This window comes from Zalophus californianus, chromosome 6 (genome assembly GCF_009762305.2).
Source record: "Zalophus californianus isolate mZalCal1 chromosome 6, mZalCal1.pri.v2, whole genome shotgun sequence".
Lineage (NCBI taxonomy): Eukaryota > Metazoa > Chordata > Mammalia > Carnivora > Otariidae > Zalophus > Zalophus californianus.
In genome coordinates, this window is record NC_045600.1 from 41944218 (window position 1) to 41971616 (window position 27399).

The window sequence follows — 27399 nt, forward strand, 5'->3', positions numbered from 1 at the left end:
TATATCCTTTAGGAACAGAACTGTTATACCTGCTGAGAAAGTATGGGTACACTGAAATGAGGGACTCAATGAAACCTCTGCTTTTTGCTCTTCAAATAGAAATGCTCTTTCTAGTTAGCAGACCTACGTAACACAACAAACCATTATCTGTTCAATTCTTTCTTTAAAGAAATTCTAAGAAGCCTTGTTTTTTTAACTTGAACACAATCATCATTCATCAACAAGATCAATACATAGAACTTGCAAATAATTTAAAAATTTTACATGATGCATATTGAAAAAGGCTTTATATCAAATGTATAATACCCTAAAAATGTAATGGGAAATAATCAAGTTATTTTCTACATCTCCAATAAATTTCAAAAAGCTAAATGTTTTCCTGGTCTCCTTTTTGTGAGGGAATGTTTATTATTACTTCCAATGTGTATGGTTCCAACATTTAAAGAGCCCCAGCTAAGTGATTTGGAAAATCAATGGTAATATTCTTCACACTAAACACAACTATAAAACTGACAAAGGAATTCTTGTTTCAATCACTGACAAATTAACAAAGCTAACAATATAAATAAAATGGATCCCACTTAATGCAGGCTATGCTTCTAAAAGGGAAAAAAAAAAATCAGGGTTTAAACACAGTCATTAATTATCTCTTTATAGCCTGCAGAGGGCACTCAAGTCCTTGGAAAGAAAGAGTAAAAATTTTAAGAGGAATAATCATGATTTTCATTTTTATTATTAGTAGTATGTTAACTAAACAATATTGTTTTTACAGAACTATCATTTAAGAAGAAGACATTTAAAGGAAACATACAGTTTGACTTCAAATGTTTAATGGATTATTAAGACACACAAATTTCCACGTCTTACTGGAAAAAACAATTCAGCAGTTGGTTTCCATCCCAGGGTACCTGTCAATCTGTAAATGCTGTGCATCATACATTAGCACCACACTGCCAACAATTACACAGATTAGTCAGGGCCTAGAGAAATCAATTTGGACCTCAGAGTAAACTAGTAATATAGATAAGGCACTGACTGCTCTAGGCTATATACAGACAATAATATCATCTCCATAAAACAGTTGATGAAAAAAATTAGAAGCTAGTTGAAGAGGCTTCAGCTCCTAAGAGTTGTAACCATTTTTGAGAGTAATTGCATGAGTTCTCTGTTAATTTTCATTTTAATGAACCTCTCCATTACTATTAACAAACATGTTTGGAGAGAAGATTATTTGACTTTAAATATTCTTCCTTTGACAGATACACAAACATTTCTTAGGGCAAGCCGCCAAGTCAGATACACCAACATATATATTACACAAATATACATACATACATGTACACATATGTTTAAATCTAGATTCTTTCTCTGATGGCATACTTCAAAATATATTGCAACATTTATTAACTAAATATTGACTGCAAAGAGTAGTTAATTATTAAAAATACTAGTTTCTTAGCAATATAGCCAGGGGATCCTGCCCTTCTAACTTAAATCTTTTTCTGCTTCTCAATTTTGCTTTGGTGTATGTGCTGCCCCAGCGAGCACATCAATTTTGCTTTGGTTAAGTAACTTGCTATCAGAAGATATTTAGAAACAGATTCGTTACTAAATTGAAACTAGAGAGACTGGTTTGGCACCAACATGAATTAGATGTGTACAAGTCATTGTTTGAATTTAGAAATTGGATCACAGAATGTTTGAGACAAAAAAATATGTGGGAAAGTTATCTAAATATGTAACTTGTATTCTAAACTCTTAATAGAATAATGAACAATTATAAAGCATTAAAAAAAAGCTTTCTCAGTAATAATAAAATTAATCAATAATAATTTAATATTTTAAAACTATTTTTGTTACAAATCATTGTTTCTTCTTTTAAGAGCCAGTCTTGAAATATACTAAAGGAATAAATCTCCAAATTTGATATCTTGGAAGATGAATATTGACACTGATGTTGCTAATAGTTTTTAAAAGCAAATTCTTTAAGAAGCCTAGCATAAAACATTTATTCTTAAAATATTGTGCAAAATTCCATAAAGTATCTTAAATCTTACAGTTATGGAAGAAGAGGTACCCAATTAAATGAGAAAAAGGCAGAAGAAATAGTAAACAATACAGTGGAAAGTAGTTATTTTGATAATTTAAAATAATTTGGATTATTTTTGTAATGGCATCATTTACCTTTATGGAAAAAACCCCCATCATTCTGAAAAAGAATGTGATTATTCTTATGGTGGCAATATAACAAGCCCTTTTTCCTCAAGGAAGGACAAAGTTAACAAATAAAGCTTTGAAACTGCAAGTCTTAAGGTGAATAATTGTGTACTACAATATGTTTTCCCCATTGGATTTCTTTACCACATAGCATGACATTTTTTAATGGGGGGAGGGCGGGGAGAAACCATGCAGCTTAATAAAATAGAAGCATTTTCTCAATCTAAGTTGTAGCCACTGCTTTGATTTTTGGTTTATCTCAGGGCCAATAAGTATACACTCTAGTACATGAAACAAAACTAGAAGATATACTTAGAATGTAGTCTCTGTTTCTTCTTTCTTCAAAGTCTGTATTTCCTAAAAGCATTGTTAGTCAAAGCAAAAAGAAATGTTTGTTCTATTACGTAAGAAATAAACTTCATTTGGTATTCAATTGACTTTCTAACTTAGCAGACAGGACTTTACATCTTCAAATACTGAAAATAAATTGCATTCTTGGCCCCTGCTTTAAAAGGTTAGAGAGAATAAACGCACACCCTGGTAGTGTTCTAGTGATCTCCCTAATCTCAGTTGCACTTTGTCAGAACGAGGTAACTGGTAGTTAAGTGAAATACCCTAGATCAAAGGGGGATTAATCACCAACTGAATCCTTGCTGAATAAACCTGTCATTCAAGAAAATTATTTCCACTGAACTTAGCAGAGGATTGAAGGTATTTGCATAACAGGGACCAACGTACTTCAGCCAGGTTAAAAGGTTCAGAATTCATCCCATGTTTAGCTTTTTGCCTCCTTTTCCTTTCAGCAGCCGGGTACAATGGTTTCTAATCTGATAATACAGCTAACTATCTAAATGATGTCAGAACAGGAAAGTATTGCAAAGTTTGGATGAGGGATGGATCAATTTCACTTTCAGTAACTCCTAAATCTGATTTGTTGGAATTTAAGATGTAATCCTAAAAAAGTCCCTTAAACCTGAGGACTGTTTATTAACATCCCTTTTCTGACCTTTGTCTTAGAAACAACCGTTCTGCTATGGCAGCAGTCCCCGCAGAGGCTCTGGATGATAACTTGACCTACCTACCTCTCAGGGGTGGTACAGGAGTCTATGAATGTCTCTAAAGCAGTGTGAAATACTATAATAAAAAAATAAAAGAAAAATATTAGTTGTTACTGTGTATAAAATTGTGCTTTGAAAGACCTTAAATCATACAATGTATAAAAACCACAATAATTTTAACTCAGAAATACTGAGTTGGTGTGAAAAAAATAAAGTTCATGAGACAGACTACTGTTTAATAAAAAAAAAAACTTTTTACACAAATAATTCTCTTAAGAATTCCTGATAAGGCTATTTACTTCAAACCTGACATTAGAATGGATAATTTAAAAAGGAAAAATAAAAAGTGCCCACCACTGTCAGGGTATTAATTATCTTACACTATAAGAGTATTGCCGGCTTTATAAAGTTTTAAAAATATTGTTCAGTAAAAAATGAAGAAGGGTTTTACGAAAATCATGAACCACTTTCTTCAGAGTACATTTTCAGAAATTTAACACTTTTTGTACCTTTTGGGTCTACTGAAGAATAATTACCCTTATGATAGACATCAGATTTCATAATCATATTTTGGCACTAAAAGGGAATTTAGCAATTTTGCATCTAGAGTATGTCTGACACCATCCAAATCTTTCACTGGAAGTAGATGCTCATATTCACCACAAATGCAAAGCATCTTTCAAGTTAAAAAATGCAAAGAATAGTTATCAAAGAAAATGAATAAAATCCATAGTGAGATAATTTTTTAGAAAATGATTGAAGTTTTAACCCAAGAAAGGACTCTTAGAGTGTCTTATAGCTTAGAATAAGAACATGTCAATCACGATTAAGCTTCTGGAATCGGAATCCCTTTGAAATGCAGCTGTTTCTTCTTTAATTGTGGCAGCGGACTCTGAAGAAAAGAAAGGTCCAGCCTTAAAGATGAGTAAGGAATACAAAATAGCTCAGGATTAGTTGTGGAGTTCAAAGGTCGCTAATTACACTAAGGAGTTCCCAGACACAGGGAAAACATTAAACAGGTCACCTACCAAACGGGAAACAGACTTTGTCTTCAGAAATTATCCTGAAGTGACAGGTTTCTAGACAAAATCAAAAGCATCACAGTGTGCCCAGCTGATCTCAACAGGATGAAAACATGAGTTGGTTTTAGTTCTGTAGCGTTATGTTAGAATGGAATGGCAACAGATGGCATCAGGTTCCCCTTTGCCCTACACTTGTCCAGTATTCCCTAGATTTTCCTCAGGCTTCTAGAAATGTCAAATCAAAGATTCACTGGTTTTTCTGATTGCTTAGAAAGTTTTCCCTAGGGGATTATTATACTGAATATCTGTGTACTTACTAGATAAATGACTCTTGCCTATCTTAGTGTACTTTACTCAACATTTATACAATCAAGATGTCCAAATGGCTCCATTAATATTAACATAAGTTAAATGTTAAGCTTTCCTTGAGTTTAAGATAGATCAAATATCTTAAGTGAAATGTTTTTTTTTTCCTCTTCCAAAAGGAAAATTTTAACTACTGATTATCTATGATTAAGCCAGAATAATAAGTTAAAGTCCTGGTCAGGCAGTTATTCTATTTTCTTTGTTACTTGGGATAATTTTGAACAAACAGCATTCTGCCATGATAATGCCTTACAGAAAATGAGAATTTATAATGAGTGAGATTGACCTTAATTAAAAAGCCATATTTCAAATCCTAAATTTATATGCATTCTCCCTTCAAACTATCATAGCTCTCTTTCAAGGAGTTAGAAGATTTTTCTAAGCTTTTCCTTAGGAGACTGATTAAAAAAATAGAAACCGAGATAATTTAATTGAATATTAATCTATAATGCATATTTTTTATAACACTTCTAATTCTGTTCCATAAAAAGAAACTTGACATAAATTAACTTTTGAGGATCTTGAGATTTCATCTTTTCTTGAATGGCCACAAAGTCCAACTTGACAAGGAACTGCTTTGAAAACAATGAGACATAATTTGTAAAGACAGAGAATAAAAAGTATGACAGGGTGGTCCTGAAGAAATCAAGAGAATGCTAATAAGAAAGCAGGAGTGATAAATTTAAAGGAAAGAGGCTATAAGACACTGAAATAAGATAAAGTAATACTCTCTACCCACAGAACAGCTTTTGAATTTTTACCTGAATTCATTAAAAATTTTCATATAATAAAACATATAATAAAACATGAAAAACAGTATTATACCTAAATTTATCTTTAAAAAAATTTGGCTGTAGGCATTAAGTGATCACAAAACACTACGCTCATTTTCTAAAGGTATCCCACCCTTTTAGTATGCTTACTGATACCCTGAGCAAAATGTTACTGTGGCAGATTAAGCTTACCTGAAAAGTAACTCTAGAACAGAGATAAACAAACACCTTAAATAGAATTATTCAGATTCTTTATTAGTCAATAAGAAAGTTCTGATTAAGAACAGGTTACTATTTAAACAATATTCCTTTGTTTTCATTGACTGGTTATTTTTTTTTCCCCAAGAGATTTATAGTGGTTTCTGGTATTCTATAACAATACATTGTACCAGGAGCTTACTACTCAGGTTTGAAAAAGCAGAGTTTTTTATCTTGCACATCCATCCTTTTATCTACAATCCATCAGGAGTGACTGTTTGCAGCTCTGCAATGAGAAGGAGCCTGAGCCCATATCCAGGAAGGCTCAGTGGAGAAAGAAGGCTACAACTGATTAGCCATGTCTGCCACAGGAGCAGGAAAGTATATATGGTAGGGTGACCCAGGACTAGTTTAAAATAAGCCTAAAGTGAATCACTACTGTTTTCTGCTCTGAATCATATTTGAGTAAAATCAAAGGGTAAAAAATGGAAAATATTAGTCATTAAAATGTTCTTTCAAACTATGTCAGGCTAAAAACATTAAACAAGAGCATTTTTATAATTAAATCAATGACTTTTTCATTCATAGGTTATATGCACACACATTAAAAATAAAAGACTAATGATTTAATTTATGTTACCATTATATAAATCCTATTTAAGTATGAGATAATTACAGTAATAATGATCCATATGTTATTGGCGCAGGAGCTTTAGAATTCCAGATGTAATAGTCAGAAGAAATGAGTTTCCGGTCTATAAAAAAAAAAGAAATAAACGATAAGACTGTATTACGTTACCAAAAATTCAATGAGAGAGCAGTCATGATATTTTAAAAATGTAGAACACAATGATTTCAAGAAAGGCAACACTTTGAAATACTTAATTTCACTTTATCAAGGCATTATAATTTTTACAACTTTAAAAATATGGGCTTATTAAATATTTAAATCTATCTTTGAGCTTATTTATGCCAATATCCCTCATTTATTCCACTTCTATCAATTTTTCTCATGATTTCCTTAAATTCTGTTTCTTATGGACCATGACATCAACTGTAAAAAAATCTGAAACTTTTTATTGGTTTCCAATTATGTGACCTCTCTTCACCATGGTCCTTATTCTGATCTTGCTGTTCTTTACCCATTCCAAGTTTTAGAGACAGAAATAAACATTCCACTTTCTAGTAATACTTTTAAAAAGTTGCTTCAGTGGTTTCTTAAAGTTCTGATCAAATTTAAGTTTTCTGTTTTAATAGCTTTGTAGCTTTGGACAAATGACAACCTCTTTGAACTAAAGTTTTCTGATATGTAAATTTGAGCTAATAATGCTCATTTGGAGCTAGACCCATGTAAATTCTGATTATTACACACATTAGTAAATATCTAATTCTGCCTTTTCTACCTTTCTTCTTCATGCCTTTCTTCGTAACAAAAAAGATAGAGGTAAGGTGTATTACCTTGTTATTTATTTATTTTTTCAGTCTGAGAACCTAGTAAACATTGAAAAGCAACACAACATACTGGTTAAGTGGGCAGGCTCCAGAGCCAGACTGCTTGGTTTGATTCCCAGTCCTGCCATTTATTAGCTACATGACCCTAATCCCTCTGTTCCATCAGCATCCTCATCTGTAAAATGGACATAACAATTCTCACATTGGGTGCTGCGAGGATTAATGAGTTAACACACGTAAAATACTTAAAACTGTGCCTGGCACATGGTAAGCAATAAATGTTAGCTATTATTTAAATTAACATTATTATTGGCATTAATATTTTCAGAACTAAGTTGTATATGCTGAAAATAAATTGTATTGTCAAGACGATTGCAAAATAAAGGTCTTACATAGTTGCACAAAGTGGTAGTCGTGTTCTGAAACTAACAGAGGAAGGAAATAAAAGACTGGTCATAATTATGCATTATAAGATTATCTCTTTTATTCAATATATTAATATTTTATATTAGTTTATATTAAAATATATTAATATTTTACATTAAGCAGGTACATTACTGAACCACCCCATCCTGTATTATGCTTTCTGAGAATTGCTACAATATGTTTAGTTAATATTAATAAGATACTTAAAATATTTAGATATTACCTAAAGAGAAAATTATATCTCCCATACAGTCTAAAATATTGGTCTGTTTGCATTTAGTATCCCATAGATAGAATCCAAAATATCTGCATTTAGACTGGTTTGTCTAAACTGATATATCATGCCTTCATTAAAAAAATGCATCTTGAAGACTCTTCCATGTATATGCATTTCTTTAAAATACAACCAAAAAATGATGCCTGAGAAAACATAGGGAAATCCTAAGGAGGTAAAGAATATGACTTATTCTGATTCCATTACATAGAATTTATTACTGCCATTCACAAGTAATCGCTTAGAATTCTGTAGTTCTGAGTTCTGTAATCCTTTTGAAACTTTCATGTACAAAGTCCTCTCTTATCCTACCTATTTTGGGGATCCTAATCCTTAGTTTAAGAAATATTTATCTAGGGGCGCCTGGGCTCAGTCAGAAGATCTTGGGGTCATGAGTTTGAGCCCCACATTGGGTGTAGAGATTACTTAAATAAATAAAACTTAAGAGTTCTGCTTATGTTTAGCTAACTTTTAACCTCATTCTAGTTACTTTTCTGTTCTATGCTACTATAAATATTTGATCTGAATTAAATAATTCTGAATTCATTTATAAATTACTTTTTGTCTCCCTGTGTTTTCATGTACATGTTTCATGTACATGTTTACTTACAACCAACAAACTCACTGAAGGCTGGAAACCTTCTTTCTATTGCCCTCCTACTTATAAAATGGAGAGGGCACTAAATAATGCTCATTGACTATAGCATTTGCTAAAAATATTTAAAATTTTAAATAATAATCACATCTAACATTTATTGAATCCATGCTACATGCTAAGCATCATACTAGGCACTTGGTCAATATAATTTTATCTAAATCTCATAACAATCCCGAGATAAACAGTACTATTATTTCCATTTTATAGATGAGGAAACTAAAACTTTGAGAAGTTTACTAACTCGTCCAAATTTACACAGCTAATAAATTGTCTGAGCCAGACTCAAAGCCTTGTCGGGAAACAACTTCTGAATAAAAAAGTATATTATAAGCAGAGGAAAACAAATCCAACTTTATACTAAAGCCCACCTCTATACCAATTCTTGCTCACCCAGACCATTTTATAAACAAGAGAAGGCAGAGGCCAGTGTAAAGTACACATACTGTTACACAGGATAGGATCAGGTCAGAATTTTTATAAATTAGGATTATTCTCTGATCTCTATTACATTTTAACTTTGTCTTAGGTAGTAATTGCATAGCACCATTTTAATTCCCTCAAGTTAGTCTGCATCTGTACAACTTACGTGTATTTATTTTTGGTTTTCCTGATGCAAAAACTTGAACTGAATGCTGATCCGCATAACAACCAGTGAGTGTATAATCTAAGATCTTAAAATGAAGCTAGAAAAAGAAGAGAAATATACCAACTGAGGTGATTATTTGATAAAAGTTATGGTCACATTTTTTTCCCTTGACACAATTTTAGGGATTCACTTCACATAGTTCACAAAATAAAAATGTGTGTGTGTGCTTTGGTGCATACATACACACATACACCTTACTCCTTTGCATTAAGACCATTTCTTTGTAAGGCTGTCATTAGGAAGTGCTTAACACCCACCAGATACTTCACTAATATGGACTGTAATCTATGTTGCAAAGCATCCCTATTTTACAAATGAGGGCACTGAGGTTCAGAGATGGGAGCAACTAGCATCCCAGAATTTAAGTAGCAGAGCTGGCATGTGAACTCAGACTCAACTGACAACAAAAACTGGTGCTTCTTCCCTTAGGGTGTCTGGTATTCTGCATATTCTCTTCTATCTCTAAGGCTATATGATTGTGATATATTTCAGATCATAATTCTTTTACAGGCAGAAATGTATACACTTTCTAGCAAAACTCAAGAATACAATTACTAAAACTGAAAGTTTATCTCATGTTTGGAAGGAATGAGATGTTCTGCTTAATTTTCCAGAAAACTAAAATTCAATTTTTCTAGAACTAAGCTTAGAAATCATCCTTTCACCTATGAAACCTTTCTAAAATGTAATCCGTATTTCTGGATTTAATTGATAATGTGGCATCATCAGTATAAATGCCAATTATTATACTGTGCTATTGTAGAAAGGGCTATTTTTAGTACTTTCTCTAAAGGCATAGTGGTGGGGTGCCTGAGTCACAGTGATATTCACATGAACTATCAAAGGTCTGTGTCTTATCGAGGGAGCTCCAGTGTCCTTTTGCTGTGGTTCTCATATTTGCTGTTTAAAGCTCCTGATTTTGCAATATCCTGTTATCTTTTCTACACTTCTTCTTCCATCTCCCATCCCTGCAAATTTCTCCTACTTCCTAACTTTCTCCTTTTGATTGCCAAATTAACTGGGCCACATACATAGAATGTAAATTTTCTGATCTTTTAAGCATTTTTTTTCCTATTGCAACTTACATTATCTCTAATTGTAAAGGGCTTTTGCTTGTTTGTTTGGTATAATTCTGGATTCTGGAAGTTATAATAAAATTGATTTCCATATAACTAAATATTATAAAAAAATCTATTCAGTGAACACAAATATGTATTACATTCTTGCAATCAGATTATAACTGAGTAGGTGATGGTAATGAATTAAAAAAGTCAGAATCCCTACCTCTGCAAGACCTACAGTGTAGTAACATCCCATATTTTTTCTAAAAAATATCTGGAAGTAGGACTTTTTATAACAATCCTTGAAACAAAGCTTGTGGATATAGCTGAAGCCAAGATAGAAGAAATGAGTATCACTAGTGTACTTTTTTTTTTTTAAGATTTTATTTATTTGTCAGAGAAAGAGGGAAAGAGAGCACAAGCAAGGAGGAGTGGCAAACTCCAGAAGGAGAAGCAGACTCCTTGCTGAGCAAGGAGCCCAATGTGGGACTAGATCCCAGGACCCTGGGATCATGACCCAAGCTGAAGGCAGATGCTTAAGGGACTGAGCCACCCAGGTGTCCCTGCACTTCTGACTTCACTACCATTTCTTCTGTTATTATATAGATTTCAATCTCTCTGATTTCTCTACCATTCTATTTAGGTTCTCCTGCTACTTTTCTGATCATCCCTTCAATTCCTCTCACTGGGTCTTCTAAATCATCTACTTATTTTCTTTTTTTCTGATCTTACTCATTTCCACTGCCTCAACTGTTTTTTTCTCCACAAGGTAACTCCTGAATCCTTATATACTGTTGAATTCTCTCTTGAGAATCTAGCTCTAGGTTTTCAGCTACCTACTAGACACTTACATTGGGATATGCTGCTATCACCAGCAACATAAATGATATGTACCCCACTTCCTCCCAACTTTCTCCATATTAGTACTTTTTCTAAGTATATTCATCTTTCAAATATTTATATGGTAGGTAATGAACTAGATGTTGGTGATAAAAATAAAAAATGAATGACACTCATATGGTCTCTGCTCTCTTGGAGCTTCAAGTCTGATTGAAGCTACATTTTTTTAAAAAAATGTTTTTAAATCTTGGACTTAAAACTATTTTTTGTTTCTATATTTAATTAGTGACCAATGCTTTACCTTTATCACAGCTTCTCCGGGAGTCTTTCTTTCTTTCTGTGACACTCAGCATCATTAACTTACTACGTTTCATCGGGAATCAAGTTTTATTATTTTTTTTCCTACTCACCTTCTCACATCCATTCCAGACTGATCTTCATAAAGTATTGTTTTCTGAAAGATCTATATAAAACTAAAAACATTTTCTAACAAAGGAATAAGTCAGAATGCAAACCCTCCAAAGCTACAATCTAGACCTAAATCACTTATCCAGCCTGATGTGTTACTACTATTTCTAGCACTGGTTCCTAAGTGTGCCTTGTCATCCTTCATTCCTTTGACTAAGTAATTTATTTACCTATATAAATGTTGGTCAATCTTCAAAGTTTCATTTTCATGCTTATCTGGGCCTCAGAGTTTTGCTTAAACTCCCATCTCTACTGCAAAGCTTTCCTTGACCACTTTGGTCAGAAATGCTCACTGTTTCCTTCAAATACCAAAAGGAGTTAGCACTGATCAATTACTGACATGCATCAGTGGAAAATTTCTAGAGGGCAAGGGCTACATCTTATATTTTTTGTATAGAAATCTTAAATGTGATAACTAAGAGCTGGGAAATAGAACTTGGTTACTTTGATGTGTTAAGGTTATACTTAACTGTCTCACCTTAAAAATTTTTTATATTAAGTGAAATAGAAAGTGACTAATACTAAACAAAAAGAAATCTCACAAAAATCTAAAGAGACTTAGCACAGACAAGATGTTCTCCCACAAAAAATGGCTAGAATACATTAAAAATCAATTAGATATATGCAATTTAAAAACAAAGGAAGGGTTTTTAATGTAGTGAGCCACATAAATGTATTTACCTTTAAATATGCTGTACCTCCAATGCAAATCTCATCAAATGGCTGCTTCTCATGACTCTTGGCTCCAAAAGTGACAGTTCCAGAAAGACTAATTTCCATTGATTTGGGGAACTTCTGTCCTAAAAACACAAATGTACCAGTTAACTATTTTAAAGTAAGTAGATTCTACAACAAATGAATTAAAAAAGTCAATAAGTAAAAGCTCACCAATAATCCAGATCAATAAGCTTTTCTCTCGAAATACTTCAAGCTGGCCAAAACTAACTTTGTATTCCACATGTGTGATTGGACCTCTTTAAAAAAGAAAAGGACAAAATATGAAGAAAAAAATGATCATAGAAGAGTTTAAAGAGATCTAAGTCAAATCTAGCTAGTGTTACTTAATAGAAAGACAGCATAAAAGCAGATTTTTTAAAAAAAATATTTTATTTATTTATTTCACAGAGAGACACCGAGAGCAGGAACACAAGCAGAGGGAGGGTCAGAGGGAGAAGCAGCCTTCCCGCCAAGCAGGGAGCCTGATGTGGAGCTCGATCCCAGTACCCTGGGATCATGATCTGAGCCGAAGGCAGACGCTTAACGACTGAGTCACCCAGGCGCCCCATAACGCAGATTTATATATTCAAGTTTGCAGAATAAAGTAGAACAAATAACGAATATTATATCTCAAAAAACACCAAAAACACAATAAATGTTTTTGGTGATGATAGACATTTCATTATTAATTCTAAAAGACAACTATAAAATCATATAGAATGTATTAATACAGGGGCACCTGAGTGGCTCAGTCGTCAAGCATCTGCCTTCGGCTCAGGTCATGATCCCAGGGTCCTGGGATCAAGCCCCGCATCGGGCTCCCTGCTCTGCGGGAAGCCTGCTTTTCCCTCTCCCACTCCCCCTGCTTGTGTTCCCTCTCTCGCTGTGTTTCTGTCAAATAAATAAATAAAATCTTAAAAAAAAAAAAGAATGTATTAATACAGTCATATGAAATGACATAACATTAAAACTATAATTTCACTATATCTTTAGGCATCCTATGAAAAGAACTATGCTGTAGAACAAATTTAAAAGCAGAACTGTTGAGGAAGTAATCTTATGTTACCATTGGCTTAATTCACCAGGTAGCTGATAGTTGGGTTTGACTTATATGTAGAGCACAGAGAAATTTCTAGAAATAAAGCCAGCAGTGAAATAATCCCTAGTTACATTGGCTTAAGTTTGTATTTACTAGTAAGTTTACTTATTTATTAACATTTTTAAATTTAAATTCAATTAATTAACATATAATGTATTATTGGTTTCAGGTACAGGTCTGTGTTTCATCAGTCTTATGTAATACCCAGTGCTCATTACATCACATACCCTCCTGTATTGACTAGTAAGTTTAACTAGAGAAATGAAGACACATTTAAAAGTAAAGAGATTATTTTTATGACTGAATTTTGGTTCAGAATCAGCATTCATTTGAATAAAGTTTTTAGATCTTAAAAATAAGGTAAAAAAACAATGATAAATAATTTACTGTAGGGCAATGGGAATGTACTAAGAAAGATGGAAATCATGGTACCAGGTTGTTTTATTCCTACCTATTATAAAAAGGTATACGAGCTTCACAGAATTCAAAATTATTTTTCACACTTTCATGAAGTTTTAAGTTAACTGTTATTTTTACTTGTATTTCTTCCTCTTTCATTTGATAAAAACCCAAAATTGGTGGGACTGGGACCTGGAAACAAACACAAACAAATTTTTGTATAATTCTCAGGTTAATGGGTCTAAAATACCAATGATGATTGAGAAAAAGGCCTGTAGTAATGTAGTTATCATGTACAGATTACTCTACACTGTTTTGATAATAGATGAGGGAGCCATTATTGTTCTAAAGGCAGGGATTTTTCCTTCTCTGTTTCCAGAGATAAGAAAGGTGCCTTACAAAGGTTTGCAGTACACTGTTTTTCCTTGCTTGCTCATCCAGGTTCCCCTCCTCCAGGTTCTCTATGACCTGCAACATAAGATGTGCACTAGACATAATGTTCACTGACTCCCTGCTCACAGTTCCCTATGTGTATCTTGTGACTCCCCCACCCCCTAGCTCAGCAATAGCTTACTCAACTGGTTATCAATAACTGATTGAAGGAGAAACTATCTGTAGGCTGAAGTAAGCCAATCATTCTTTCTGGTACATTTGAAGTAATAAATACTCTACTTATGTAGCATAAGGTTTTAGAGTTATAGGTCATGTGGAAGCAGAGAAAGCCAGTTGGAAGAGAAAACTGAGTAGCAGAGATGAGGTAGACAGTATAGACACTGAGCACAGAGTGATTTTAATTTTGATTTTCTGGTTCTATTCCCAGTACAGGCTGGGTCTACTATCCTTGAATGACGCTCAGATTGCCTCTTATATTATCAAAATAAATTCCCTTTATGTAAGCTAGCTTGAGTAGGTTTTCTAAACTATTGATTCATAATTAGGACAAAAGACAAATGGTATAGTAAAAAGGAAGTTGGGTTTTGGAGTGTGGAAAATCTGGGTTCATCCAGACTCTGTTATCAGTTATAAGACCTTGGGCATGTCATTTAACTTCTCTGAGACTCTCCACATCTGTAGAATGGGGCCAGTAATACCCATAATAAGGGTTTTAAAAGTACTGGAGAAAACATGTAAAGTGCCTAGGACAATGTCTGACACAACAGTTATTCAACAAACAATATCTATATATAATATTATGTATTTGTCACCCCAGTTGCCTGGGATTACAGGAATTTTGTTATAATTCAAACCATGACTAAATTATACCAGGATCTATCCTATGACCATGGAGTCCTTATTAGGACATTAAAAAAAAAAAAAAAAGATCCCATGACTTTGAAAACCATTTAATGCTGTTACAGACACCAGAGAGAAGTATCTTATTCAAAGACCTGAATCTTCATCTTCATTCATCAATTACTATCTGGTTAATAATGAAAAATTCTCATGGGGGCCAAAAGTATGAATGATTTGCTTACAAAAGAACTCATAAATACAAAGATTAGCAAAGTCTCAACTTTCCAAGGTTGTTTACCTGCGAAGTATAGTAGCATAAGTTGAATGACTCTAAAGGAGGAGTGAATGGAAATTTGTAAGGTCCACTAAATGCAGAATCATCCATTGCATCAATGCTACTAGAAGTCAGAATAGCAGAGTCAAGAGAAGTTACACAAGGATGAACTAGAATATCCTGAAGTGGAGACCCATTGGTGGGGAGACTCAAGCTGATGGTAACATTTGGCATGATTCCTTCTAAATCACACTGTAATGGAAACAGAAACAGATATTACCAAGATCTTAGAGGCATACATCTTCTGGGTGAGGCTTTTCTAAATTTATCTGAGTCATTTCCCATAACTTAACTCATTTTTATTTCAAGGTATTCTTGCTTTCTGTGTTTGGGTTAGTGGTTCTGTTATGCTCTCAGATACCAAGCAGGAACTAGGAGAGACTTCTTAGAGCCCTCTGCTTACATCTAAACCCTTAAAAAGCTATTTTAAGTCCACTAAAATCTCTCCATTCCTATTGCAAACACATTGGTACAGGCCCCTACAATTTTTGTCACAGCCCTCTAAATGTATCTAGATTCGCCTTCCTCTAATCAATCCATCTTCTGGATCCAACAGAATTCTAAATATATTGTATCCACGCTCAAGATCTTTCAATAGTTTCCCCTCAGTTTTGCATTACTTTTAAGCCTTTCATTGTTTGGCTCCCATCTACCTCTTTAATCATTTTCTACCCTGCAAATGGGAAGCCAGTATTTTTGGAAGGTTATGGAAGCTGGATATGACAGCTTCACAGACCTCTCTGCTCCTGCTTTAAGGATGTGGTGGCCAGAGGCAGCACTTTTCAGAACTTTCCATGAATTTCTGCTTTGAGGCTGTAACAGATAGACATGGTGGCATCTCAGACTTATCTGTGAATTCTGGCTTCTTCAGACTAAAGTCATTAGTGACTGTTTCTGGAAGGCTGCAGCCAGAAGATCAGAATTTTTATTCTCTCAACTCCTCTTACACCTGGTATGAGCTTCACAGAATTCAAAATTATTTTTCACACTTTCATAAAGTTTTAAATTAACTGTTATTTTTAGTAAGCCCTAAATCCTATATTAAATACCTTTACTCCCATAAACCTTGTAATGGCTCTTTTTCTGACCCAATCAGAATGATATACCTTACTTGTGTGTTCATGGTAAACAGGTTCTTCCTTTCTACCTCAACTCTAACTTGACAGTTACCTCTATTAAAGCACCCAATTAAAACTAGCCAATTGGGCCATAGAAGGCTTATTGATGTGTTTTGTTTGGTAGATCTGAACAAATATTTTAAGAGTTAATAGAATTTAGCAGGTATAATGTTTAGCTCCAAATGCAAGCAGCTAGTTCTACTATCATATACATAGTCCACATCATGCAATAACTGCTCACCCCCTACAGATACCCGTACACTGTTTGTTTCCCTCTTGAAGCTTTAAGTTCTTTGAAAGCAAGAACTGTTATATTTTTCTTTGTATTTCTAGTGCCTAGCACATTGCTATATGAGACACTCAAAAAAATGTTTACTGAATGGGCATCTTTTTCTAATTGTGTACCTACCTTTGTTTTCCATTCCAATGTGACATGTTTCACTTTCTTATTTATCTACTGCTTGACATATGTGTGAATTCAAGAATATATCTGCTATACAATGTAAACACTTAGCCGGCAGGCATTATGAACAGTACCAGGTATTAGTACCTCATAAAGATTTTTTGGTAACAGTTACAATAATGTCTATCACATTTGAAAATAAAGATGTCCAATAACCTTACCACAAAACTTAAAAATATTTTAGTGTTTTGTATGGTGATTAACATAATAAAATTAAAATAAAAAAATAAAAAATAAATTACTCGCAGCCATGAAAAAAAATATTTTAGTGTTTTGAGTTTCAAACCATCTGCTACTTCACTCTATATGTGAACTAGAAAGAACAAAAAAAAGTTGTTTTTTGACAGATTTATGGAGATAATAAAAGAGCAAATATTAATAGCAAATACTATTACAATATTTGAATATTCAGTTTATGCTTATTAAATCAGTCTAATATTCTTAGAGGGATCGGAAAATTGCAACCATTATGGAAGCCACCAATGGATTATCTGCTACCCAGTCATTTAAAATACCAGATCATCAGTCATTTACTATAGAATGAGGACAGTCATTCTAGATGAAACCTGGGTACTACCCTTTAAGCCAATCTGGCATATGTACATCTCACTTATAACTAGGTGTTATAAAAACAGAAGGGACCTAGGAACTTAACCTGATTTTAAAAATGAGAAAAGATTGTAAAAATTATGACTTTTCCAAAGACACCAAAGAATTAGTGGTGGAATGAGGACTAGAACTTCAGTCCACTGGCTTTTGGTTCACCAGGTTTTCTACTAGGACTAAGATTAAATGAAGATAATTATTTCCATTTATAATAGGCTTCTAAATACTAAGCTCCTGAAGAACTTTAAAAAAAATGTTTGGCTAACAGATGTACTATTTACATACAAGCTTAAAGAAACATTTAGTGCATGGATTATGGCATACCCCCATTCTTTTTATTTTTAGAAGAAAGTTTTTTAAAGAAGAAAGTTCTCCATCATGATAGTTTGTATAGAAACCAATCCAAAATTCCCATAAGCAATAAACTAGGGTCAGTCAGCCTATCAATGAGCTGAGATATTTAAACACCATGATATTAATTAGTAGTAAATTTATATATAACATATTCCCTATTTATTGCCACTGAAGGGAAAAACAAAAATGGTGAATTTTCCTTTTATTTCACAGACTTATGAGAATGAAGGGTTCAACTACTTTAAGATTTGTGAATGACATAATCCATGCACACCTCAATTTTAGAACCATTTATAATAGTTTTTTTTTTTTTTTCTTACTGGGGGTGGGATGGACAGATGAGGGAGAGAGAGAATCTTAAACAGGCTCTATGCCCAGTGTGGAGCCTGACATGGGCCTCGATCTCACAACCCTAAGATCATGACCTGAGCCAAAAATCAAGAGTTGGATACTTAGCCACCTGAGCCGCCCAGGCGCCCCATCATTTATACTAGTTATAATAGTTATTTCTAATAAGTTAATAACTGGAATATATTTTTGATCATGACAGAAGTGAGTTTAAAACAGACACATAAACTCTTAAGTTACTTTAAGGTTAAAGAGGAAAAGAAAGACCCAATTTGTCTGCCAGGGCTGTTCTAATTTTCTGTTCTTGAAATCTACTTTTACCTAGAGCATTTGTACATAGCCACTCAACATTAAGTTTTATTAAAAAGTTTATATTCATAAGTGCAGAGAATAAAGGATATCAGAAAAATAAGGACATCTAAAATATTGATATGTACTTGCAGAAATTATGGAAGGCTATAATTTTTTTTTAAAGATTTTATTTATTTGTTTGACAGAGAGAGACACAACGAGAGAGGGAACACAAGCAGGGGGAGTGGGAGAGGGAGTAGCAGGCTTCCTGCGGAGCAGGGAGCCCGATGTGGGGCTTGATCCCAGGACTCTGGGATCATGACCTGAGCCGAAGGCAGACACCCAACGACTGAGCCACCCAGGTGCCCCTGGAAGGCTTTAATTTTTGATCATTATTCAAAATGGCACTCCTCACTACTAATTATATTGTTACTCCTATTGCCATTTCCTATTTTCTATCCTGAAACCAGAGAACACTATATTAACCTACAAACCTGTTTAAATAAGAGCCCCTATATATAAAATATATAAAAATATGAAATATATATAAATAAAAAATATAAAAATGGTTTTAGATATTAATTCAAAGATTTGTCAATTTCATCCTTTTAGAGGAAATGGAAAATATCAAATATGATGGTTTTAAAATATTTTCACAAATTCTTTTACTCTTTTCAAAAGGTGAAGCCTAATTCTAGTCCCCTTGAATGTGGACTGGACTTAGTGACCTGTTTCTAGTGAACAAAAAGTGGTAAAAGTGATGCCATCTGTCCTCAGCTGAGGTAATAAAAAGAATAGCTTCTACCTGTGCCTTCTCTTTCTTTCTCATCATTTGATCCATAGGAAACCAGTCACCAAGTTGTGAGGATATTCTTAAACAGACTATTGAGAAGTCCACATGGAAAAGAACTGAGCCCTCCCACCAGCAACCAGCATCAACTTGCTATCCATTTGAGTGAGCCACCTTGCAAGTAGATTTTCCAGCCCCAATCAAACCCTCAGGTGACTATAGTTCCAGCTGCCTTGACTGTGATCTCATGATTCCACACTAGACGTTCCTAGCTAAGCTGCTCCTGAAGTCTTAACCCACAGAACAATGATGATAATAAATGTTTATTTTGGGGATAATGGAACAATTCAGTATGCAGCCATATATAACTAATACAATTCATAAGGGGCTCAGTCGGTTGGGCGTCTGCCTTTGGCTCAGGTCACGATCCCAGGGTCCTGAGATCCAGGCCCACATCGAGCTCCCTGCTTAGTGGGGAGTCCGCTTCTCCCTCTCCCTCTGCCTCTCCCTCTGGCTTGTGCACTCTCTCTCTTAAATAAAATCTTTAAAAAAAATTCAATTCATAAGGAATACAAAAAGGTAATGTCGCAAAATTTCACATATTTAATGACTACTGTTTATGATAAAAATCAAGAATGTCATATAACAATGTAAAATAAAGTTAGAAAATTTTACTTTTCTCCATAGGTGTTCAATGGTATGATAACACAATTATCAGAGAAAATCTCACCTTGCAAGTGACAGCTCCAACAACCTGCCATGTATCTGCTATATCCTGTTTATCATATTGCATGGATTTTACCTTTTCAGTGATAGAAATAGAAACTTGTGGTTTTCCTTTGTATGTTCCAACTTTCCAGGCTGGCTGTTTTTGTGGATGTGTCACAGAAGCAAAATTAATACTATCCAGTGAATTCTGTAAGTTGGCATCTAACAAAGTTCCAAATGGACAAGCTTGTAGAAGCAAATCAGGCAGTTGGTTCAATTTTGTGTTTAACTCAGTGTCATTTTTTTGACCCAAGTGAAGAAAATCCTGTATCCCAAAAAGAAGTTCAAAGCTTTGTGAAATTCCACTAATGCTAATTAATGGTGGACGAGGGGATAAAGTTTGTTCAACTAGTGGAACACAAGCATATATCATGTTATTCTTCAGAAAAGCAACAACTGGCCAGAGTTCTCCACCTCCTACTAGGAGTCCATAGACAGATGTTTTATTGATGTGTGAACAGCTATCACGACTTTCTACAAAATCCTTATCATCATCCAATAATCTAAGTTCAAAAAGCAGTGCTTTAAGAAAGGGACCATCTTCAGGAATAGGCACATAACTTGTTCCGTTGAAGACTCTGGCTCGTTTTTCAACAGTTGGATACCGTCTGAATTATGGAAACAAAAATATCATAAATGGTTCTTCCAAGAAAAATAAAAATAGAAAAATCCAAAAAAACCCCAAAACAAAAACAAACCCAAAACACAAGACTAACAGTAATAACAACAAAACACACAATAACAAATACATACACCCACAAAATCCACAACCAAAACAATGTATCACACGTTAAATTTCTACTGTAGTAACTAAATGTTGTATACTTGGTATGTTGTCTCAAATTATAATGTCATTATTTATTACTGAAAATAGCTCAATTTAGTTAATTTTTTAAATAGGTAGAGTACATGGTTCTAATTCAAAATTCTAGTTTCTTGGTCACTCAGATTCCTGCTTCGTAGGCCAGGAAAGTATACTTGGACACTTTTTAGGCATCTATAAGGCTTTTTTTTTCTTTTCTGATTCCATCTTAGTAGAGCAGAATCAAATAAGTGGTTCAATTTAACCTGCCATAATTTTGGATTCACTAGTTGAGATGATACAAATGTAAAAGGAATGTTCAATTCTACTCAGTTAATAGTGAATAACAAATACCCTGAGTCTTCTTGCCAACTCCTTAAAATGTAAAAATGTTTTAGCAATAAAAATGTTCATCTCTATGGCCCTGAAAGATATTATGAGGTAATAAAATTAAATTCTGAATAAGATGCTTTTACTCATTTACAAAATGTTATGTCACATTTTCTTAGTTTAAAAAAAAGATGGGCTTTCCCTATTCCTTTTCTCTCCACTCTAATGTCCAGAACAAAGTCATTTATTGGTATTAACTTCTGTGTAAGTCACCTAACTTCCCTAAGTCTATTTTCTTATTTGCACAATAAAGGGGTGTCTAAATATATCAGCAATTCTCATCAAGAATCAAAAACACACCTGGCCAAAATAATTTTTTTTCATTAATACCCCTAATAAGATATTGATGTTTACTTTAGAATTTTTAAAAAGAAAAATAGGAATGTATTCAAAGTTATCTCTATATATTAGTAAACTTCACTCCCATTATCATGTACTTTTTTGATTGAGAAAGGAAAAGATTTAGCTAGCCCTCCAGTAATGGCTTAGCAGCTGAATGCCATTTCTTTCTCTTGGTGTCTGGATAAGAATAGTTGAGAACTGTGGACTAAACTCCAGCCCAGTGTCTTACCCTTTGGTTATCTAGAGGATAATTAAAGTCCTTCTTAAGTGTAAGAATTTCAATGTTGGATGTAAAGATAAGAAGTTAATCTGGGGGGCACCTGGGTGGCTGGGATCGAGCCCCACATCTGGCTCTCTGCTCAGCAGGGAGTCTGCTTCTCCCTCTCCCTCTGCCTGCCGCTCCCCCTGCTTGTGCTCTCTCTTTCTGTCAAAAATAAATAAAATTAAACAAAACAAAACAAAACAAAGAAGCCAGACACAAAGTCTTAAAAAAAAAAAAAAAGAAGTTAATCTGGGACTGTACACAATACCTTGCATGTGCTCAATAAATATTTTTATTGGATGACTCAACCTATCATTTCAGATTTATTCTAGACCTTTTCTAAAATAGGACTCAAACCTTGGCCCTACAATTATGGGGTACAATAACAAACTAAGCCATACTGAAGCTGATACTATTACTATATATCTGGACAGCAAACTTCTAAATCAGAATCTAAACCAAGTTTTGTTTTGGGAAAACATAATTACATACAGGAACAATCATCTCCTTTTAAAAATCTTAAATTATGGCCATTAACCTTTGACATATATGTGGATAATATGCCAGAGTATGTACGCTTAGCCCTTACACCAGGCCCAAGAGCTCAGAAAATGGAAAATAATAAAACTAATTTCTTTAATGATACAGAATTAATAAGTGACAGATGAATTATTTGAACCCAACTTGCTGCCTCCACAGAGATGCTAAAAAGCCCACCCAAACATATCTGAATTTTTCTTCTGAAATATCCTGAGTACAATGAGAAAAAAAAAATCTGAAAACAACGAGTTCTTCAAGGAACTTATTTTTATAAGCAGTAAAAAAAAATTCATCTCTGTAAGGTATTAAGATAAGTTACAAAGTCACAGATATAAATACAGTATGGTACTGGTCCAAGAATAGGCAAATAAATTAACAGAACTGAAACAGACCAGTATTTATAAGAGAAATATAATCAACTATCAGTCCCACAAATCAATGAAAAAATCTATATATATACCAAAAAAATAAAGTAACATACAGGAAAACTGGCCCACTATAGAGAAAAATATAATGGATTCCTCTATTAACACCACATCTGAAGATGGATTAAAGACCTAAACATGACCGATAAAATGATAAAGTTAAGAGACGATAATGTAAGAAGATAGCTTTGGAAAATAAGGGTAGAGTATGACCTCAACAAAACCCCCAAAGTACTACTCTGACTGTAATAAAATTAGTGGTTTGTTTAAACAAGTGATACATAAAGTTAAAAATGACAAAATGAGAGAAAATATCTGTAGTAGCTAAAAATGACAAAAGCCTAGTATCGAGAATATATGATGAATACACAAGAATACACAACGAATTAATTTTCAGGAGAAAATTAACATGAAAACAAACAGACAAATAGCAACTCTCAAAGACAAGGATATGTACAAGCAATCCACAGAAAAGGAAATCCAAAGGGCTAACAATCACTGCTACACAGAGAAATGCAAATGAAAATAAGCTATCCTTTATAGCAATATTGACAAAAAGTAGAATAAATGTTAGGAAAGAATGGAGATATAGGAACCTTTGCTCACTGCTGATGAGAAGTAGAGAAAGTATTCTGGAAACTGGAGAAAGTATTCTGAAGAGCTAATTATTTGGCAATATTTAGTCAAAATCAGCATAGATAGGCCCTATGAGCCTTTTGAGGATATCTACTGCATCACCATTCTGATGGCTGAGTTGGAGGCAACCTGGGATTATCATCACTAGGGGAAGGGGACAGGTAAAACATGAAAGATGTAAACCATAGAGTACAAAAGAGCAATGGCTTAGATCTGCACTGTCCAAAATAGGAGCCACTAGCCACATGTGACTATTTAAACTTAAAATTAAACAAGACTGAGTTCCTCAGTTATAATAGTTACATTTCAAAAGCACAATAGCTACATGTGGTTAGTGGCACAATATTAAACAACATAGATTTAGGACATTTCTCATGTCCATCATCGCAGAAAATTCTATTGGACAGCGCTGCTCTAGATGAACACAAAGTAACATGGATGTTTCTTAAAAATAGTGCTGAGAAGTCTAGCATATATAAGAAAATGAAGTCTATAGCACACTTAATTGTGTAATTTGAAAAATGCACAAACACAAAATAAAGGGATAGCAACAAACACGTAAGAGTTACCTGTGAGGAGGAGGAGAATGGCAGAAATAAACATACTCAAAGGAATATATAAGTACTTTGGACCAACCAATGAGGCTCCTGAACCATACTAAATCTTATTAAACTCCTTACCTGAGGTACAACAACAACAAAGCAAGCCAGGTATCTTGGGAGAAAATGGCAAACTTTAACTCTGATACCCTCAGTAACAAAAAATGTTTGGGTTGTGAAGAGGGAATTTTTCATATCCACATTGCCAACCACTTTCATTTAAAATCACACTCATCTTTATCTGACTCAATCTCAATGCAGAGCTATGCTACCTCCCTACAGAGCTTTCCTCAGGGAAGAATAAATATGTTGGCAAGAAAGAACTGTCAACAGCCACCAAGAATAAAAGGTGATACGGATTAGCGAACTGCCACTTACATTTCACAATGAGTTATTGTATAATTCTCACCACAGAGCTATTTTGATAGAATGTGGCGTATTCTAAAAGTGGAGCCAGATCAGCCTACACAATCTAAGAAAAAGTGAATACGATTTTATTTTTTGTACTTTTCCAATTTTCTTCAACAATTAGGAACTTTAAAGTAACCCACCTGAAAGTTTCTAAGAATGAAACATAATATGAAAATAACAGTCTTTTACTGCTCGGCAAAGATTTTCCCGAAGAATGAGCTAAAATGTCCTTGAATGATCTTTATTAACGAAAGTAGAAACATCTGAAACATGTTCAGTGCTCAGTAAGTTTCCTTTCCTTTCCTTTCCTTTGGTCATCTCCATCTCAATCCTAAGCAGGTGAAGTTAATTTTTATTACAGTAATACTAATATTGAAAAACACATAATAATATGTGCCAAACATCAACACATTTAATTCTCACAATACTATTAAGTAGTGGTGTTAAAATTTCCATTTAACAGATGAAACAGAAGGTAAGTAACTAGCCCAAGGCGGCGGACAAAGACACATCCCAAAACTACAGTACATTATCAATCCCTCCGATCCATCACCCCTGAGAATTCAAACTGCATTTACCTGGAGAATCTGACGGTGCCACAAAGTGGAGTTCCCGGCTCGTGGCTTATGAGCCACACTGCCCGCTGGGCCATGACAAGCCTTAAAGCATCAACTCATCCCTAAGGTCGCCACGGAAAAAGGACGCAGACCGGCTTTCTCAGAGGGGCTTCTACCGGAAGATCCGAGGCTCACCCAACCTGAGCCACCTTCTGTCCCACCACAAACAGGTTGGGCTCAGCAGAGACGCTGGCTCCTTCAGCAGGGGGAGTGACTAAAACCTCTGAGTCCCTCCTGTCAACACATGCCACAAAAGTTCTGTGAATCCTCACCTAGAATGCCGAGAAGCATTCCTCCCCAAGAACCCCAGTACTTTCTTCCTCTAAGGGCCACTTCCGGGACGGTGGCCCGCAAGGATCATGCTTCCTCACTCGCCCCAGCGACGAGCCTCTCTGCCGTTCACCGGCTGCAGGCTTCCCTCCCCGGCCCCTCCCGACAGCCAACCCCGCGCGCGCAGCTCCACTTCCGGCGTACGAGGCGGTGACAATGGGAGCGGCGCGGGCGGCGTCGGGAGGCAGCTGACAGGCGTCTGCGGCTTCGCTTCATGGCCGCCCTCCCGCCCCGCCTGGGCTCTGTGGGGAGTAGGGGAGCCCGCGGCGGCCCGGAGCCAGAGCTGGCGAGCCGACCGGGGACCTGTGCGCGGCGCCGCTGAGGCGCAGCATGTGAAGAGGAGACGGCTTCCAGTGCGAGGCGAGCCTCTCAGCCGGCCGGGATGGCTACGACGGCCGAGCTCTTCGAGGTGAGTCCCGGCGGCTCTTCGGGGAGTGGCAGGCCCGCGCTGCGGGCAGCGAGGTGGGCGGGCGGAGGAGCGGACGCAGCCCCGGGAGGAAAGGTGCGAAAGGCGAGGGGTGGGGTGGCGGCTCCGGTGGCGGCGCGGGCGGAGCGTGAAATGGGGGAGGGGTGGCTTGGGGACCCGGGTGGGGAGGGAGCAGGGAAGGGAACCTGGAGTCGGAAAGGAGGAGGGTTGGTTTTGTCCGCAGGGCTGGAGAGGAGCCTCGGAGGTTTAGGGGTTGGAAGATGTACTCGGGATGAGAAGTGGGAAAGGCTGACTCAGGGCGCGGAGAGAGGAGCCAGCAGCCCCAGGTTGGGCGAGCCCCGGCTTGTCGCTTGGATCCTCGCGCAATATTCTAAGGGGACCACCTGAGATTGGGACGACTGGGGGCTTCTTGCGGTTGAGTCATTAAAATTATTTCGTTAGTAAACGTTACAAGTGGCCAGTTTTCCTTTACATTCGAAAAGGCTGAAGTGTTTTTTTAGGACAATAAAAGGCCTACTTAGCCCTTTAGACCGAAGGCGGAGGCGAAGCTAGAAATTAACATTTATGTTCGGGTCTCAAGGAATTTAAGTGTATTTTAAAACCACGTGAAGGCACGCTGGAGAATCCTTAGCTCCTGAGACAATGAGCATTCAAACGTTTCCTGGAGCGTTTTCACTCTCTAAAACTTTAAAATTTAATTTAGTGAAATTCAGTGTAAGAAGCAGCTGTGATGTTGGAGATAAATAGAATAGGAAAATTCTGATTGGACCACCAAACAATGAAACCTATGAAGGATCCCTTTTTGTGAAAGAAATGAAAACAGATGTAAAGAAAAAGGAAGCAAAGACCCTTTTTGTGTGTGCTTGTGTTTCACATTGAAAAGCAAAAGTGTAAGTAATAATTGAGAAGACTGCAGTTGACGTTAGAGAATTTCTCCGCAAGTGAAGATTGGATTCTTTTTCTGCTTAAGAGTCAGCAGTTTTTTTGGCTTAAAATTTGAATGCCACAGTTTTTACAACAATTGGGAACTTTTCATTTGTTACTGTTACTATATTTGGGGGGTTCCTGTCAGCTCTTGGATAGATAATGCTTTTTGTTGAGAGGAATAACATACACCATTGTTTAAAATAACTAACAATCAAATAGTAATTTGTGAGTGAAGAATTATAATTACAAGAAAGAATTTGGAAAAATTAATTGTATGTTCTCAGATGTAAGTGTTGGGAGGTATATTGCAGTAACTTCTCTAATTCCAAAATTGTGCCATCTGTTTATTGATTGATGCAGGAGCAGGGAGGTTGTTGAAAGCTTTTACTGCGTGTTTCTGGGCAAATACTAAATAGTTCTGTTCCTTGTTTTATCTTTCACATCTTATAAAGGTAGAAAACTTTATGAAGTTGAGATGTCTGATTTGCTAAATGAATACATGACCAGCCAACTATTAATAGAAAACTTACTATTTTCTTACATGGCTCATAAGGCATTAACCTGTGACTTAATGAATCCTGCTTGACATTCCCAGTTGTATCTAAGACCATATTATGTCTGTTTTTCTTTAAATGTTTGACCACATGAGTCCACCTAACTTAACTGAAAATATATTTGATTTCTGCCCCCCTCCCCCCCCAGGGTAAAGGGG

General features: G+C 35.3%; 2 protein-coding genes and 1 pseudogene across 7 annotated transcripts in view; 1 reads left to right on the forward strand and 2 right to left on the reverse strand.

Moving 5' to 3' along the window:
- The window catches only part of LOC113909326, a 34510-nt pseudogene extending 33577 nt beyond the window's left edge, over positions 1–933 (reverse strand).
- On the reverse strand, positions 714–25396 carry AP5M1 (adaptor related protein complex 5 subunit mu 1). Of its 5 annotated transcripts, none has more exons than XM_027572124.2 (9): positions 25276–25396; positions 19942–20587; positions 15206–15433; positions 13727–13866; positions 12348–12433; positions 12141–12259; positions 9031–9127; positions 6311–6389; positions 714–5235 (listed from the first exon to the last, which is right to left on the reverse strand). In XM_027572124.2, the coding sequence occupies exons 2-9, from the start codon at positions 20350–20352 to the stop codon at positions 5193–5195; spliced, it is 1203 nt and encodes a 400-aa protein (XP_027427925.1). In that variant the 5' UTR covers positions 20353–20587; positions 25276–25396; the 3' UTR covers positions 714–5192. The 5 variants fall into 5 exon arrangements, with proteins under 5 accessions (XP_027427925.1, XP_027427922.1, XP_027427921.1 ...); XM_027572121.2 differs by lacking the exon at positions 25276–25396 and adding an exon at positions 24965–25103 and having other exon boundaries at positions 714–4167; XM_027572120.2 differs by lacking the exon at positions 25276–25396 and adding an exon at positions 24965–25103.
- Positions 25397–25518: 122 nt separating this feature from the next.
- EXOC5 (exocyst complex component 5) overlaps positions 25519–27399 on the forward strand; it is a 59501-nt gene continuing 57620 nt past the window's right edge. The window contains exon 1 of one of the 2 annotated variants that reach the window (XM_027572118.2): positions 25519–25742. In XM_027572118.2, the coding sequence (XP_027427919.1) occupies positions 25716–25742 (27 nt within the window). In that variant the 5' untranslated portion in view covers positions 25519–25715. The remainder of the gene's footprint in view (positions 25743–27399) is intronic. The other variant, XM_027572119.1, reaches the window with a different exon arrangement.